The sequence below is a fragment of the Cervus canadensis genome, chromosome 17 (assembly GCF_019320065.1).
Source record: "Cervus canadensis isolate Bull #8, Minnesota chromosome 17, ASM1932006v1, whole genome shotgun sequence".
Taxonomy (NCBI): Eukaryota; Metazoa; Chordata; class Mammalia; order Artiodactyla; family Cervidae; genus Cervus; species Cervus canadensis.
Genome location: NC_057402.1, coordinates 3,602,775 through 3,617,331, shown reverse-complemented (window position 1 = coordinate 3,617,331; position 14,557 = coordinate 3,602,775). Strand labels below are relative to the sequence as shown.

The 14,557-nt window shown below is 60.5% G+C and overlaps 1 protein-coding gene across 1 annotated transcript; it reads right to left on the bottom strand.

Moving 5' to 3' along the window:
* Positions 1-3,573: 3,573 nt before the first annotated feature.
* DLK1 (delta like non-canonical Notch ligand 1) lies at positions 3,574-11,804 on the bottom strand. Its single transcript, XM_043434544.1, is given in 7 exon segments — positions 3,574-4,050; positions 4,276-4,555; positions 5,235-5,252; positions 6,591-6,713; positions 9,597-9,725; positions 10,282-10,345; positions 11,544-11,804. Coding segments are annotated over 7 exon segments (924 nt in total). The 5' UTR covers positions 11,611-11,804; the 3' UTR covers positions 3,574-3,807.
* Between the last annotated feature and the right edge of the window lie 2,753 nt (positions 11,805-14,557).

Here is a 14,557-nt window from a genome sequence, read left to right as displayed (position 1 = left end):
CCCTCGGGTGGACACTTCACCTTCAAAATCCCTCGTGGGTGGTTTTAGTGACCTGAGTGGACACGCTTGCGGCTTGAGGCCTGGGGCCAGAGGAAAGGCAGGTTCCCCTGGTCATGAGTGGGGCCCAGATCAGAGGCACACCCGGAGCCAATAAACCTGATGTGCCAATGTTTAAAAGCTTCCAAAATGTGAGTCGCCCAGTCATGCCTGACCCCATGGACTGTAGCCCACCAGGCTCCTCTGTCCATGGGATTGTCCTGGAGTGGGAGCCATGTCCTTCTCCAGGGGATCTTCGCCATCCAGGGATCGAACCGGGGTCTCCGGCATTGCAGGCAGATTCTTTACCATCTGGGCCACCAGGGAAGCCCCCAAGTGTCCTTCAGATCTGTTCTGCTCCCTCACCCAGGCAATCCTACTTTCCCTAAGTCCTGGAAGGCCTGGGGTCAACATGGAATTTTCAGACCCTCTGGAGTTCTCCGCTGGAATGCAGCAGCCGGGGAGAGCCGGCCCTCAGTCCTGTTTCGAGGGGACTTGAGTGTTCCCAGGTGGAACCGCTCACTCCTCACGCCCCAGCTCCATCCACACTGCCCACAAACAGCTAGCCGTCAGACCCAGGGAAGAGACCACCAAGGGCCCTGGAGGTGGGACCACTGGGGAGGAAATTCCTGGGCTCCAGGCCCCAGAGGGTGGGCTGGGAGGCCTGTGGCCTCCTCCGCGGCATGGGAAGGGCTGGATGGGGCCAGAGCAGGGCCCTCCAAAGACTGACTCCTCTTGTCCAGGTCAGAGACCACCAGTGGGGAGGGACGTGTGTAGTCCGGCGCACAATAAACTGGAGAAACACATGAGGTAGCCCTTGGTTTTTGTTTATTTTTTCAATAAACAAAACTTTTTTTTTTTGCATGTCTGGCTGCAGAGACGGGAAAGCTAAAAAGAGCCCATCATTGACATGTTTGAAATTTTTCAGTTACAAGATCATCATGCCTGCTCCTCCCCCAGGTTGGGGACCATATACTAGGGACCATGTCTCTGATGGCTGTCTTTGAGCTTCCCCGGGATTGGCGTAAACTACACACTACTCCAAACGCACACGAAGTGCGGATGGGCAGTCAAGGATCCCAACACTCTCAGCAGAATCTGGTTACCCCATAGCAGATGGAATGGACCATTTCTGCATGACGTGAAGACCGTGGCGAGGCTGCTGACTTGGTTCTGATCTCGCGGGATGTGTGTGAGAGGCGCTGTGGAATTTGGGTGGGGCGGCCTCATGGAGTGCTGGTAAGAGGATCTGTCACGTGGGCAAGTGAGATGGTCAGACTGTGAGGGAGGCGTCTCCCCTCCCACGCTGCATTACCTGCACTGCACTAGGCTCCCTGGGGACTTCTGTGTGTCCACGCCCCTCCCAGAGGGCCCCCATCCTGCGTCCTCAGCTTCCCGCACACCGCCTTGCACTCAGCAGGTGCTTGGAAATGCTTCCTGATTGAATGGATGACGGATGGAGGATGGATGGGTGAGGAACTGGTCAAGGATAGGCAGTGGGTGGGGTGGGGTGGGGGTCTTTCCCTTGTCATCAGGGGACATGGTCGTTCTCTACAACACGGAGGTCGAAAGCGTGGCGTAGAGAAATTTGATCGCTGCGTCCAATCTTGGAATTTGGCGTGGGGGGAAACTGAGGATCAGAACCGTCAGCTGACTCGATCAGGGGTCTCACGTTGAGAGAGAGGCTGGGCGGGGGTGCCAGACCCCCGCCCAACCGAGCCAACAGTTCTTTTTTTTTTGTTTTTTTTTTAATTTTTATCTCTTAAAACGAACTCAAAACGAGATGAGATGGTGACTCCAATGACTTGGAGGGAGGGTTGGTAGAGAGAGTTGGGGTGAGGGCTGTTAGAGACTGGGGGTGAGGGCCAGGGAGGGGAGGGGTGGGGGCAGTAACCAGAGCTGGGGGTGGGGGAGGACGTGGCAGCAGGGACAAGGGTGCGAGGGGGACAGGGTTTGGGGTGAGGGTGGGAGGTGGTCACGGGGGGAGGACGTCGGGACTGTAGGGTGTGGGTGAAGGTGAACAGTGGAGCTTGGGCTGGGGATGATGAAGTCTGGAGTGATGGGGACAATGTCTTAGGTGAGACTTGGGGAGCTTTGGGGAGATGAGGGTCGGGCTGTGAAACAGGATGACCAGGGCCTGGGGGCGGTAAACCGGTGGCTGACAGTGATGATGTTCGCAGTCATGTGATGGTTGGTGACCCATGTGGATGCATGTGAGTGATTGAATGACAGAGACGACGTAGGTGACGGTGGCTTAGCAAGGTAAGCAAGGCAGGTCATACTCAATAAGCTAAGAATATACATTCCTATCTTAATAATTCAAGAAGCAAAATATTCCTAACTGGTACCCAAGGGCTGTTTAGCTGCCCGACTCTGAGAGCTGGAAAGCTAAACAGAACTCTGGCCCATCTACTTTTACACAAAAGATAGATGCTCTTTTTTCTACAAAAAAAAAAAAAGGCAAAGTTTATCATTCAGAAGCTGGCTAGGTCTTTGGGGATCTGAGGGCAGTTAACTCAGCAACACAAATGAAATCCACGCTGTGGTCTGGTCTGGTACCTCTATGGCCACAGAACTAGAAAATGCCCCACAAGCGACAATTTCCACCAAACCCTGTGAAAAACCTTGGTGAGGGTTGTGTTGCTGCTCAGATACACCAGGGGCACTTGCGGTTCAAGATGCACTTAAATTGCTGGGGGATATCTCTAATCTACAGGGTCGGAGGCAGGTATAGTTGCTGGGGCCTTGAGTAGGTGGGTAGGTTGGGGGGGGCTGCCTAAGGGTCAGCCCCAGACTGCACATTGGGACTCAAAGGGGGCAACCGTTTCCAGGTGGGCAATGGGCCAGGAGGCTCCCCACTTTGAGAAATGCAGTCAAAATTCATTTCAAATACATCAAGTGTACATCCAGGATAGGCCAAAACCTTCGGATCCCAGGATGAGACTGTGTCTTCATCAGATCCTTATTTTTTAGGGTAACGGTTTTGGTTCATCACTCCCTCGTTGCTAATTCAGATTTTGAGGGCAAGAGAGGACCTTGATGGTCACGGTGTTCAAGCCCCCACCTGGAGGTGGGGGGGAGGAGGTGGCCCAGGGTGGGAAAGGGACTCGCCAAGGATCACACAGCGAGTGAGCAGAAGGGCTGGGACGAGGTCCCAGCACCCCCAGCAGCCAACCCGGGGCTGTCTCTCTCTCTCTCTCTCTGCCTGACACGCGGCCGCTGCACTCTGCTAAAATCCCAAGTCAATCGGGAAGATTGAAAGGTCTGCGGTGTTGACGTGAGTGCGAGTCGGGAGTGGTGCGTGAGAATTAACGAACGAAAGAGATTTTAGCCCTTTTCACAGTGGGTGGTCATGCACAGCACTCGTAACGGTTTCACGAGGACCCCGTGGCCGAGACCCCACCCCTGGCTGGAGGGGGGCGTCGGCACGGAGCCCTGGCACTGTTGCCATGTTTTTTTTTGGTCTTTTTTGATTTTAGGTTGAGAGTTTAGAATAACATACTTATTTGTCTTACTCGTTTAAAGATGAAATTCTCGTTATTATTACCGTTATTATTATTTTTTTATATCATGCATTAAGAAGAGAGAAAGAGGATTCATCTGGCAATTACGTTGGTCACACGGCAGCGCAAAGGCGGGAGAGGAAAGCGTAGCGTTCACCAGATTTGACAGAGAGGGGAGCAAATGCCATCACAAGGATGAGAGCAGACCGCACAGAGAGACGGGGGGCTCTGCGGGGACCCCGAGGAGGGGGGGCGGCGGGGACGCTGCTCAGATCTCCTCCTCGCCGGCCTCCTTGGTGAAGGTGGTCATGTCGATCTTCTCCGGGAAGACGATGTTGACGGCCAGCTCCTCCCCGCTGTTGTAATGCAGCAGCAGGTTCTTCTTCTTGCGCAGCATGTGGCTGTAGCGCAGGTTGGACACCCAGGCCTCGCACTTGTTGAGGAAGACGATGCCCAAGGTGCCCAGGATCACCAGGCTGGTGAGCACGCCCAGGATGGTGAAGCAGATGGCCTGTCCCTCGGAGAGGAGCGGAGTGCTCTTGTTGAGCTCCTTCATGGACACTTTCAGGACGCGGTGCTCGGGCTGCTGCACCGGCAGCTCGTGCACCCCGGGGGTCAGGCGGTAGGTCAGCCCGTAACCGCTGGGCACACGGGTGACCTGCGGGGGGCCCGCCGCGCGCTTCCGGCCGCACCGGGGGCCGGCGAAAGCGGGCGTGCACAGACACTCGAATCTCACCTGTGAGTGCTGCAGGCAGGTGCCGCCGTTGAGGCACGGCTCGCTGGTGCAGGTGTTGACCGGGCGGCTGCAGGTCTTGTCCATGAAGCCGGCGGGGCAGCGGCAGCGGAAGTCACCCCCGATGTCGGTGCAGATGCCCTGGTTCTCGCACGGGTTGGGGCTGCAGCTGTTGGTCATGATCTCGCAGAAGTTGCCCGAGAAGCCCGGGGGGCACAGGCAGGCGGCGTGGGGGGCCTGGCCCTCATCGTCCACGCAGCTGCCTCCGTGCTGGCAGGGCGAGCTGGAGGACAACAGGGGGCAGGGTGAAGGGCCCTCGGGCGCTGGGCTAGGACAGCGAGGCCGTGGTGGGGGTGCCCTGCCCCCGCCCTCACACCACACCACAAACCTCCTGGGACCCAACCAAAGGGCAGGTGCCCAGAACGCTCGAGGTGAGGGAGTGCCAGCCAGGGAGGCCCCGGGGTGGGGAGGGGGGTGGGTGCCGGGGCACCGTGAGCCCCAGCCTGCGAGGGGCTCCCGGACCGTCCGAGATGGGGTGGGCACCTCACCCCCATCACGCTGCCAACTTGGAACATGCCTGACCTCCCGTGCCAGGATGCCCATCTCCTCTCCCACCTCTCACGTCACCTCTCCGACCGACCAGAGGCCTGACGGTTAAGTCACTGGACAGGTGGGGAAACTGAGGCTGAGAGAGGCAAAGTTAGTGGTACCCCACGACTGCGGCCAGCCCTCCCCTTAGCTCCGCCCCCAGGCCACAGAGGCGGGGCCAAGCAGGGCATCCCTCCATCTCTCCCACCACCGCCGCCGCCGCCCCCAGCCCCTTATTATTAATTTTATCTTCCGCGGAGTGAGCCTGCGGGCTATTGTACGGGAAACCCTTGGGGACTCTCAGAGTGAAAGAAAGCCGGGCGCTCTGTCTGCGAGGCAGGAGCAGCGTCTGGGCCCGGCTGGTTAATAGTGGCCCATTCACCCCAGTGCAGCTTGCAGACCAAAGCTGTTTGCTCAAAGCGGAGCGCATGGAGCATTTAATGTAAGTGCTTTTAAACGAGCAGACCCTTTGTCATTTGATAAATGCCGAAACTCCGGGGAAGAAAGGGGCTTGGAGCACAAGGAATCAGCATTGCTGCTGCAAGGGTGAGGGCGAGGGGAGCTGGGGCTCTGGAGGAATTTCAAGGACCCCAGGCTCTATTTTGACAGACGGGCTCAAGTCTGTTAGGGAGGAGAGCAAAATATTTTAAAGGTCTTGCTCCATATTTCCCCTTCCTGCCAGGAAGCAGAAATGGAGCTCGGTGGTCACCCCTGTCCTCCGACCTCACCCTGAACTCTGGTCTTTTTTTTCTTATTTATTTTTTAATCGAAGGATCATTACTTTATAGGATTTTGCTGTTTTCTGCCACACATCAACACGAATCAGCCCTAGAATGCCGATTTTTAGAATGTTGCAAGAAGGCTGGTTCCTGGCCTGTGTGGCTCTGGGGGCTCTCTGCCCCGTCCCTGGAAGGCACTTAAGCTTCGGCTTCCTCACGAGACAGGGGCGCCCCCCGACCCGCAGCCACTGGCCCAGGGCTGGAGACTGCCCTGAGTTCTCGCCTGACCTCCCTGGCCTGCGTTTAAACCCCCTCCTCCTCGGAGGGTGAGGAGGGCAATGGGGGCCAGAAATGGCTGAGCTGCTGGGAAGTCTGCTCAGGGGGGCACCAGAGAGGCCAAGGACCGGTCCATCTGCCGTGCCCACTGCCCACTGCCCACAGCCCCGGAGGCCCCTCTCCACGAGGGTAGCTGGGGGCCAGACCCCCCCCCCCCCCCCCCCCTCCCGCCTGCCCATGCTGGCCACAGCCCCCTCTCCCACCTCCTAAGACATACATCCCAGAAGACCCCAATGCAGAGCCTGCCACCCACCCCCCCACCCCACCAAAAGCCGCCCCTAAGGTACGGAGACCGGGTTATTCACCAACAGCCTCGGGCAATGCCGAACTCTGATCTCCTTTGTTACGTCGCCTTTAGAAATTATGCCGCTGAGGGCTCGGGTCAGAGTCCCAATCTACTGGTCATTCACGCACATCAGGACTTGGGGACGTCAGGGGAATGTGAATACTTCAGGAATGTTTCGGGAAAAAATGACGGAAATGACAGACTCCCCCAGAAAAGGCACCACTGAGAGGAGCCCCACCGCAGGGTGCAGAAGGAGGCACTTCCTCGGTCTTTGTTCCGCCGGACTGTCCGACTGGGTTAGGCTGACAAGAGGTTTTAGGGGGTGTGAAACGGGACTCTAAAGCGCTCTTTATCAATCGAGGGAGAGAATGCTCAACACCATTCACAGCGGGCCCGTCATCTTCTGACAATCCTTCCGAGAGAGCAGGGGCACAGAGCATCCTACTGGGTCTCAACGGTTCAGGCGGTGCCGTGTTTCGGCGCAGGGGGTCGATGGTGCAAGCCGGATGTCCTTGGAAGAGCAGAGAAAATCAGGGAGATGAGTGAGGTTGGTGGCGGGGGCGGGGGGGGGTGTCGCAGAGGCGAAGGAGGATCGTGGGTCGGGGCAGGGAGAGACAGACACCCCTCGCTCTGGTCAAGGCAGGGAGCCCGCGTGAGCTGCCCAGATTCCCTGCTTGTGGTCACTGTCCAAGGTCACCCATCAGGGTCCTCAGCAAGGGAGTGCTGCGACTCCCCCAGAACCCTGACCTAAGTAAACAGCTCTGGGAGCCGAGGACAGAAAGTCACGACCGCTCACCAAGATTTCACCCAGGCCCGCTGCCCCTTTTTCCGGCACCAGGTCACCTGTCGGGTTCCGCAACACTGACCTTCACTGCAGACCCCTCCCCTCCCCCTAAAGCTCCAGACCAGTTTCTAGTGTCTGAGGAGGTCCCTGCCGCTCGTAGGTGGAGGAGGGGGTGAGTACAGCCCAACTGTTAGAGACATCACCTGCCCCTGTATACTTTTCCATCAAAGGGGAGCGGGGAGGTGGGGGAGGAAATGAGATGTAAAGCCCCCTGTCGGGAATCAAGAAACCTGATTTAGCCCCAACACTGCCTCCTCCGTCTCCTGGTGGTCTGTCTGCTCTCAGGTTCTGAACTAAGAGGGTCCATGATAAAAAGGTTGCATCTTTTGAAGGCGGTGAAATGAGAGGTATTGAGTGCTCGCCTGTCAGCACGGGTTTCCATGAACACTGGTATATTTCCACCGCCTTTTTACACCTCCCGTCACGCACACTTCATTATTCGGGGCTCAGCAAGGCAGGGACAGGCTGAACAAAGGGGGGACCCGGGGCGGGGGCTCTCTGACAGGAGAGGGACCCTTTCTGCACCCACCTTCAGCCAACTGCTCCTCTCCCCCGCCACCCCACCACCCCAGACTCTATGCCTCACTTTCCCTGCTTAGAAAAGAAGGGCTTCTCCCCAGCCCATGTCTGAGAGCCCCTTTCCGCTTGGCTTTTTCCACCATCTGAGCTGCCGCCTGGGCCAAAGAGAGAGCCAGGGCCAGCCAGAGACGAGGTGGCGATTGAGGGGCAGCTCTAGGTGGGGGTCCCTGGGGGCTGCAGCCACACACGTGCAGATGGACTCCCTCATTTCAAGAGCCCTGCACCCTCTCAGGGAGAGGGGATGGCCATCCGTCGGTAAGGAAAAGCCCCGCACGCCAGGCGAGGGCCTGTGCAGAGCTCACAGGAGGAGTCTGGCTGGCGCAAGGGGAACATAGAGGATTTATCATTATAGGAAGGCCCTGGGCGTGAGCCTCAGGCTCCCCTGTCACTGGGAACCCTCCGTGTAAGCGCAAGAGCTAGCGACCACCCACTCCTCTCCTGCAGTGTCAAGTCTTCTGAGCCTAGCCGAGGATCAGCTCAGCTTCTCCCCCTCCCTCCAGGGCCTCAGACCCCAAAGTCGGATGGATTAAGCTGCCACAAGGGGAGAGCGGCCGGGGGTCTCTGCCTGCTGGGGCAGCAGCTGTGGCGGTGACAGCCTCAAAGACGGGTGAAAAGGGAGAAGGCCAGGAACTACCCGGAGGGCAGCTTCCTCTGGACCCAGCCGCCCCAGGCTTTTGTCGACCCAGTGGGGAGGGACCTTTTGTCTGGAAAACTCCACGGCGGGGTCCCGGGCTTAGATATCACAAAGAGTGGGGCTCTGGGTTAAAAAGCCCTGATCCCCAGTGGTGGCTTTTCTTGGGGCCCCTCTGGGTCCCCCAAACAGCTCAGAGGTTCTTCCAGGGATCCGAGCCCTGCTGGCCAGAGCCTGAGTCAGCTGTAGGGAAAAACCTGCTCCGTGCGGGGCTGGGGGAGGGCACTTTAAAGACCCACATGCTGGGGGATTTTGAAAGCCCACTGCCCAGCTTCGCGGGGCGGTAACACACAGTTCTTGGGTTTTTCTCCAGGGAAAGCGTTAGCCCCCTGGATGAGAATGAACCCATTTTGGAGGCGGAGGGTGGGGTTTGGTAGCCAGCCGGCTGTTCTCCCGACTTCCTAAGGGTCCTGAGCAGGACCCCGTTGCTTCCCCAAGCCTCAGTTTCCCTCTAGATACCAGATGTCTTTGCGGACGCTGGCAGGGGGACTGAGGGACAGGGGCCCTACGGCAGCTGCCTACACCGCCAGGGGAGTTTTCTCAAGGACCCTCGTTTGCCTGGGCGTCAGGGCAGGTTTTGCCAAACGAGAATGGGCTCGGGTGAACATTCTACAGCCTGAAAATGCAGTGACAGCCATCTGTCCACTGCTCAGGGTAATGGAGGGCAAAGATTGCATAAATTAATGAAATCAACAGATAACACCAATCTGCACTTGAGCTACTTCTCAGCTTTTCCCGGCCGTCCATCCCCCGGCCCCCACACCTGACCTCGTCCAGCACAGCCCCCGGCCCTGTGCCGGTGGCCCTGACTCAGTACCCACGGGCCCCGCGCTCAGCACCCAGCATCCCCGCCGCGTCTGTTTGCTTCTATGTCACAGCATCCTCAGTAGCCTCGCCTGTGAATTTCTTGGAGTCTTGGCTCTGCGACGACCCCCTCTTTGAGCTTCAGCGCCCCACCCCCCGGGACAGATTTCTGCGGCCCCCACCCTCTCAGCTTTGTGTGGCATGTTCCTTCTGGGACTCTTTATTCAACGGGCAGCCCCCACCCCCCCCCACCCCAGTGCTGGGTGCTGGCAGTGCAGTGGGGAGCAGCAGTAAGTGCCCCCGCCCCGTGGGGAAGCCCCCAGCACCAGTGGGAAGCGGATAAAGAGATCACCACCGTCCAGGCTGCTGGGTGTGCTGGGCGAAGGCCACAGGGGGAGGGGAGGCAGCCGCTACCCCACCGGGCGGGGAGGAGGTGGCTGGGGCGGGGGCAGGGAGGGCAGGGGCAGGTGCCCACCTAGGTCGCAGAGGTGTCCGTCCCAGCCGTCCTTGCAGATGCACTGCCAGGGCTCCACGCAGAGGCCGTGCGTACAGCCGGGAAAGGTCACGCACTGGTCACACAGGGGACCCTGCCAGCCAGGCTGGCACCTATGGGGCGTCAGGGGGTGGGGGGAGAAAGACGGGGACACATGAGTGGTGGGGGACACGGGTGGAGAGAGAGTTGCGGTGGCTTCCTGTGGAACTGAGAACGCTCGGGGAGGGGGTCTCTGCACAGCACTAGGCCGGTGGGCCGCAGGAAACCAACCCCAGTCACTCGAGCAGGGTAGCTCAGACTCGAGATGAGCCCAGGGGCCGGGCAGAGGGGTCCCTGGGAGCTGGGGGAAGAGCTGCCTTTTGCCGCAGTGGCCCGCAGTGGTCTCACCCTGCAAGAGGCTCTCCTGCCCACCCCCCACCTCTGAGAAAACAGACAGGAGCTAGTGACACCATGGCCCCCCCCGCCCCCGCCATCCCCAGCCACCCCGGTCCTCGTCCCCCCCCACCCCTCTCCCCCACTGGTTGGTTTTCTGTGGGGGCGAGGGTGCTGTTTGCTGCAGTCCAGGGGCCCCCTGCTTTTTCTGCCTGCGTCACAGCTCCCCAGAATTCTGCCCTGCCCCCCCCCAACCCGTCCCCGCCACAAGCTGCCTCTGGGGAGCCCCTCCATTACCTGCACACACTGTCATCATCGCAGAATCCATTTTCGGGGTGGCAGGCCGGGAAGCATTCAGCTCCTGGGGCACAAGAAAGGTTACGCCATTCGCCGCACGAGGCCCAACAGGTCGGGGAGGCGGCCTCCGCCCCTCGGGGGCTCTACCCGCCTGGCCCACAGTCAGGCACGCCATCGAGAGCCACCCGGGGGAAAGCCCCCGCCTGCTCCTGGGTCTGGGGTCATCACAGCACAGTGCCTAGCTCCCGGGGCCCGGTCAGACACCCAGAGTCCCTCGGAGAAATGACAAACGTCAGGCCCTCCAAGGCAGGAATGGGGAGACAGCGAAAAGCTCAAAAGAGCTTGACCCCGGGGGACTGGGCCAAACCCTCACTTTTACAAAGTGAGCTAAAGGTGGGGCGGGGGACAGGTTTTTGACGTATTCAGCTCAGCTCCGGAAAAGCTCAGACAGGTCCACCTGGAAGGCTCACAGGTAAGGCGTCTGAGTTTTTCAAAGGTTAATCCCAGCGAAGCCAGGCACCTAGGTCAAACTCCCCACCCCAGGTGCTTGGTACTAAAGAGACCAACAAGGGTTTTGCGGACAAGACTGCAATTCTGACACCCTTTAGAGATTCCAACACTTTAATAGGCACCTACTGTGTGCGTTTACATTAACTCTCAGCAGCTTTTCAGACAGCCCCCCCATAACCACTGGCGCAGTGGGGGGGGGCCCTGCGCGAAGGGGGCATGCTGCGTCACGGACAGATGGCCGCTGCAGACAGGAGTGTCGCAGCCCCTCACCTACACCAGCGCCACGCGGGAGGGGCCCAGCCTGTGCTCCTGGTTGGGACTCTGGGGCGACGACGGCAGTCACCCTCCACAGCCCCCACAGGCCTGCTCCCGAGCGCACACGCAGAGACCCCCCCCCAAAGTTGCACCCCAGAGCGTGTTCACAGAGGGCTCCCCAGCATCACCTCGTTTCTCCATACCTCCGCTCTGCGCACCGGCCCCCTGCGAGCGCCACTTCTGCGGGGCGGGAAGGGGCCGGGGGTCCCACACCCCTCCCGCTCCCCGCACCCCCCTCCCCCCCCAGGGACCCCAGGACAGGGTTTGGCATGCGAGGATGGCAGGCGGGGCGAGGCAGGCACGGCGCAGGGCTTAGGGTTAGGCGGGACGGGCGGGAGTCAGGGCGCACGGGACGGGGCGCGCGGGGCACCGGGCGGCCGGGGGGGCGTCGCAGGCTTCCCCAGAGGGGGCGCGAGCCGGGCCGCCGGGGGGCTCACCATGGGCACTGCGGCCGAAAGCCAGCAGGAGCAAGAGGACGGGCAGGAGGGCTGCGGTCGCGGTCATCGCGGGGCGGCCGGGGTCGCGGTCCCGGGAGTGGCGCGGGCGCGGGACCTGATCCGGGCGCCGCACTGGGCTTCTGGTTGCGGACGCGAAAGGGGGCGCGGGCGCGCGGCGAGGGGAAAGCCAGGGCTGCACCGGGCTGCGCGCTGCGCTCTCCGCTGCCGCCGCCGAGCTGCCGCCGCCGCCGCGCGCGCCGCCCTTTTCGTACCGCGGCCCCCCCGCGGCCCCCGCCCCCCGCCCCCGCCTTCGCGCGCACGGGGCCGGCGCCGGCCAGTCCCGGTGACCCCCGCCCCTCGCGGGGCCGCCCCCCACCACTGCGGTGTCCCGGAAACCCGCTCGCACACGCGGGCCACTCTTGGCTAGACGGGCACAGGTACCCCGCGCGCGTTGGGCACACGTTCCCCCCATAGGACGGCACACGGGCGCGCACACACGGGCCCGCTTAGGACAAGTCTTGGGAGCCGAACCTGGGCTGGGCCGCAGACCCCAGGAAGACGCGAAGACGCGCTCGGAATACAGAAGCACGCACAGAATACCAGAGCACTGATCGCCAAGGTCCTGAGCACGCATGGCGTGGCTCACGCACCCAGAAACACACAAACGCACACTCTGGAGATGGGGGAACGCACGCTACCGCACACGCAGCGGGAAGAACACTTAGGAGAAGCCTTGGGGCGCCCACATTCCTAGCCATAAACACGCGGGGGGAAATGCAGGCACCCTTGTGGGAGCACACGTGGCAACCCTGACACACTCGGCGACACAAACACACTGCAACACACGCGCACGTCATAGAAATGGCCGGGAGGGCCGCATGCTTGCTCAGTCATAGGCACGCAGACAGGCAGAGGACGCATCGTTATGAAACCCTGGGTGTCCTCAACATGTGCCAGGCCGTCTGCCCGGAGGCACATGTGCAGCCTCGTGCACACCTGGACATGCGAATACCCTGGTGAACACACAGACACCGGAGCACATGTTCCGTCACATACACCCACACACACACCATCGGCCGCAGTCCCGCCAGAAGGCTCTCACACGTCTGATATTCACACACACGCACACATACCCTCCCTGTCCCGGAAGCTCACAGATATCAAGCTCTTGGTTACACTCTTATCAAAACACGCATACTGGCAGCCAGCAAAGCACGCACGCACACACACAGGCCCCATCACATCCATCTTTGCCCACCGTGACATACGTGGGCAAGCTCACACGTGTGCTCACGCTGACACGCACAGTTGCACACCTGGCACTCGCAGGTGTTCCAGATCCGCCGGGAGGCCTCCAGCTGGGGGTCACACGGAAGTGCAGGTGGGGGGTGGGGACCCTGCCAGAGACCCTGGCTCCAAAGAACTTGTGGTGAGAGTCCCAGCCCCAACATAGAGCCCCGCACTCTGCTGGGCCAACCACCCTCTAGGCCCGTCCCTATCAGGGAGGTTTAGGGAAGTGGAGAAGGGCAGGCATGGGGGTTGGTAGAAAGGAATCCCAGGTGTGTAACCTCTGCGGAGGAGGAGGATCTTCAGTGTGGGCTTCCCTTGCATCCCTCAGTTTGCAGACAGATGCCGCGGGCTGGGAGGGGTGCCCACCCATTTCTTGGCCGACTATCCCCACCACCCCGGAGTGGGGGGTGATCTCTGCCACTCTGAACACTATGGCCTTTGGGCCATATCACAGGGCCCTGGCAGGTCTGAGGACAGACTTACTGTCCTTGGGATGGGGGTGGCAAGTCAGGCCAGGGGGAGGCCCCGCCACCCTCCCTGCTGGCCCTAAGGCCCTAAGTCTGCACCTAGAAGCAGAACCTAATCTGGGTGGCCTCCTGGAGGCTGGGGGGAAACCCCCTCCCCTTTGTGGACAGCCCTCTTCCTCGTCCGCCTCTGCTGAAGATCCAGAAGCAGGGGGTGCTTGGGGAACGGCTTTGGAGAAAGATCACGCAGTAGTATCCCGACCAGCTCCCCGCCCCACAGCCCCTGCCTTTCCGTGACCTCATTCTCTCCCACGAACGCTCTTCTCATGTGAAGAAATTGAGTCCAGAGATGGAAGGTCTTTTGCCCGAGGCCCCTGGGCTACAATGGGAGTGACTGGAGGTCCACTGGAGCTCCTCTGACCGCCCCCCCTCCACGTCCCTCCAAGGACCCTGACCTCAGCCTCCAAAATTATCCCTGGAGGAAGGGTGGGCTGGGTTGCCAGCCAGACCCTAAGGAGGGGCGGGGGACCTCAGGACCCAGCAGCTCCTCCCCACCTCCCCTCCCACCAAGTCACCAGGTGCCTGTGTGGACAGTACGGAGCACGAAGGGTGGGGGCTGGCAGCCGCGGAGTGTGCCCCCTCTAGACTCCTCCCTTCCCTACCTCGGTCCCTTCCCACCACTGGCCTCCCTGGTCTTGGAAAAGGAGGGAGGCCTTGGGAGGGCGGTCTCCCTCAGAGACTTCCTCCAGAGCCCAAATGTCAGGAGCTCAGGCCGAAAGGGCACTCCCCTGGCTGGTTGGCAGCTGCTCGCTAACCCCAGCTCCATCCCCTGCTTGCTGAGTGCTGGTCACTTCCACTCTGAGCCCAGCTTCCTTGTCTAGAAACAAGGATGGATATACCACACTTGTCCCCCCAAAGGAACTCGGGTTTTCTTAAGTAGAAACCCACCATACTCACAAGACCTGGCCCCTTCCTGCCCTTGCAACAGCTGTCACCACCGGGCCTCCACCCCAGGTGGCCAGAGAGAGCTGCTGGCCCGGGATGAGGTGCCCGTCCGGTCAGGCAGGCCAAGCCCTTTATCAGAGCCCTCGCAGAGCCGCTGCTGGGAGGCCGGTGGGGTGTTCCTGCCCGCCCGGATCGATAAGCCTAGAGCTCTCTGTCGCTTTGCCCTGGTCTCAACAAAGGGTTTGCAAATTCAGGAGACCTGAGATTTCTTTTCATCACGCAGACACTGAGAGAGGGTAGCTGGGGAGCCGTGGG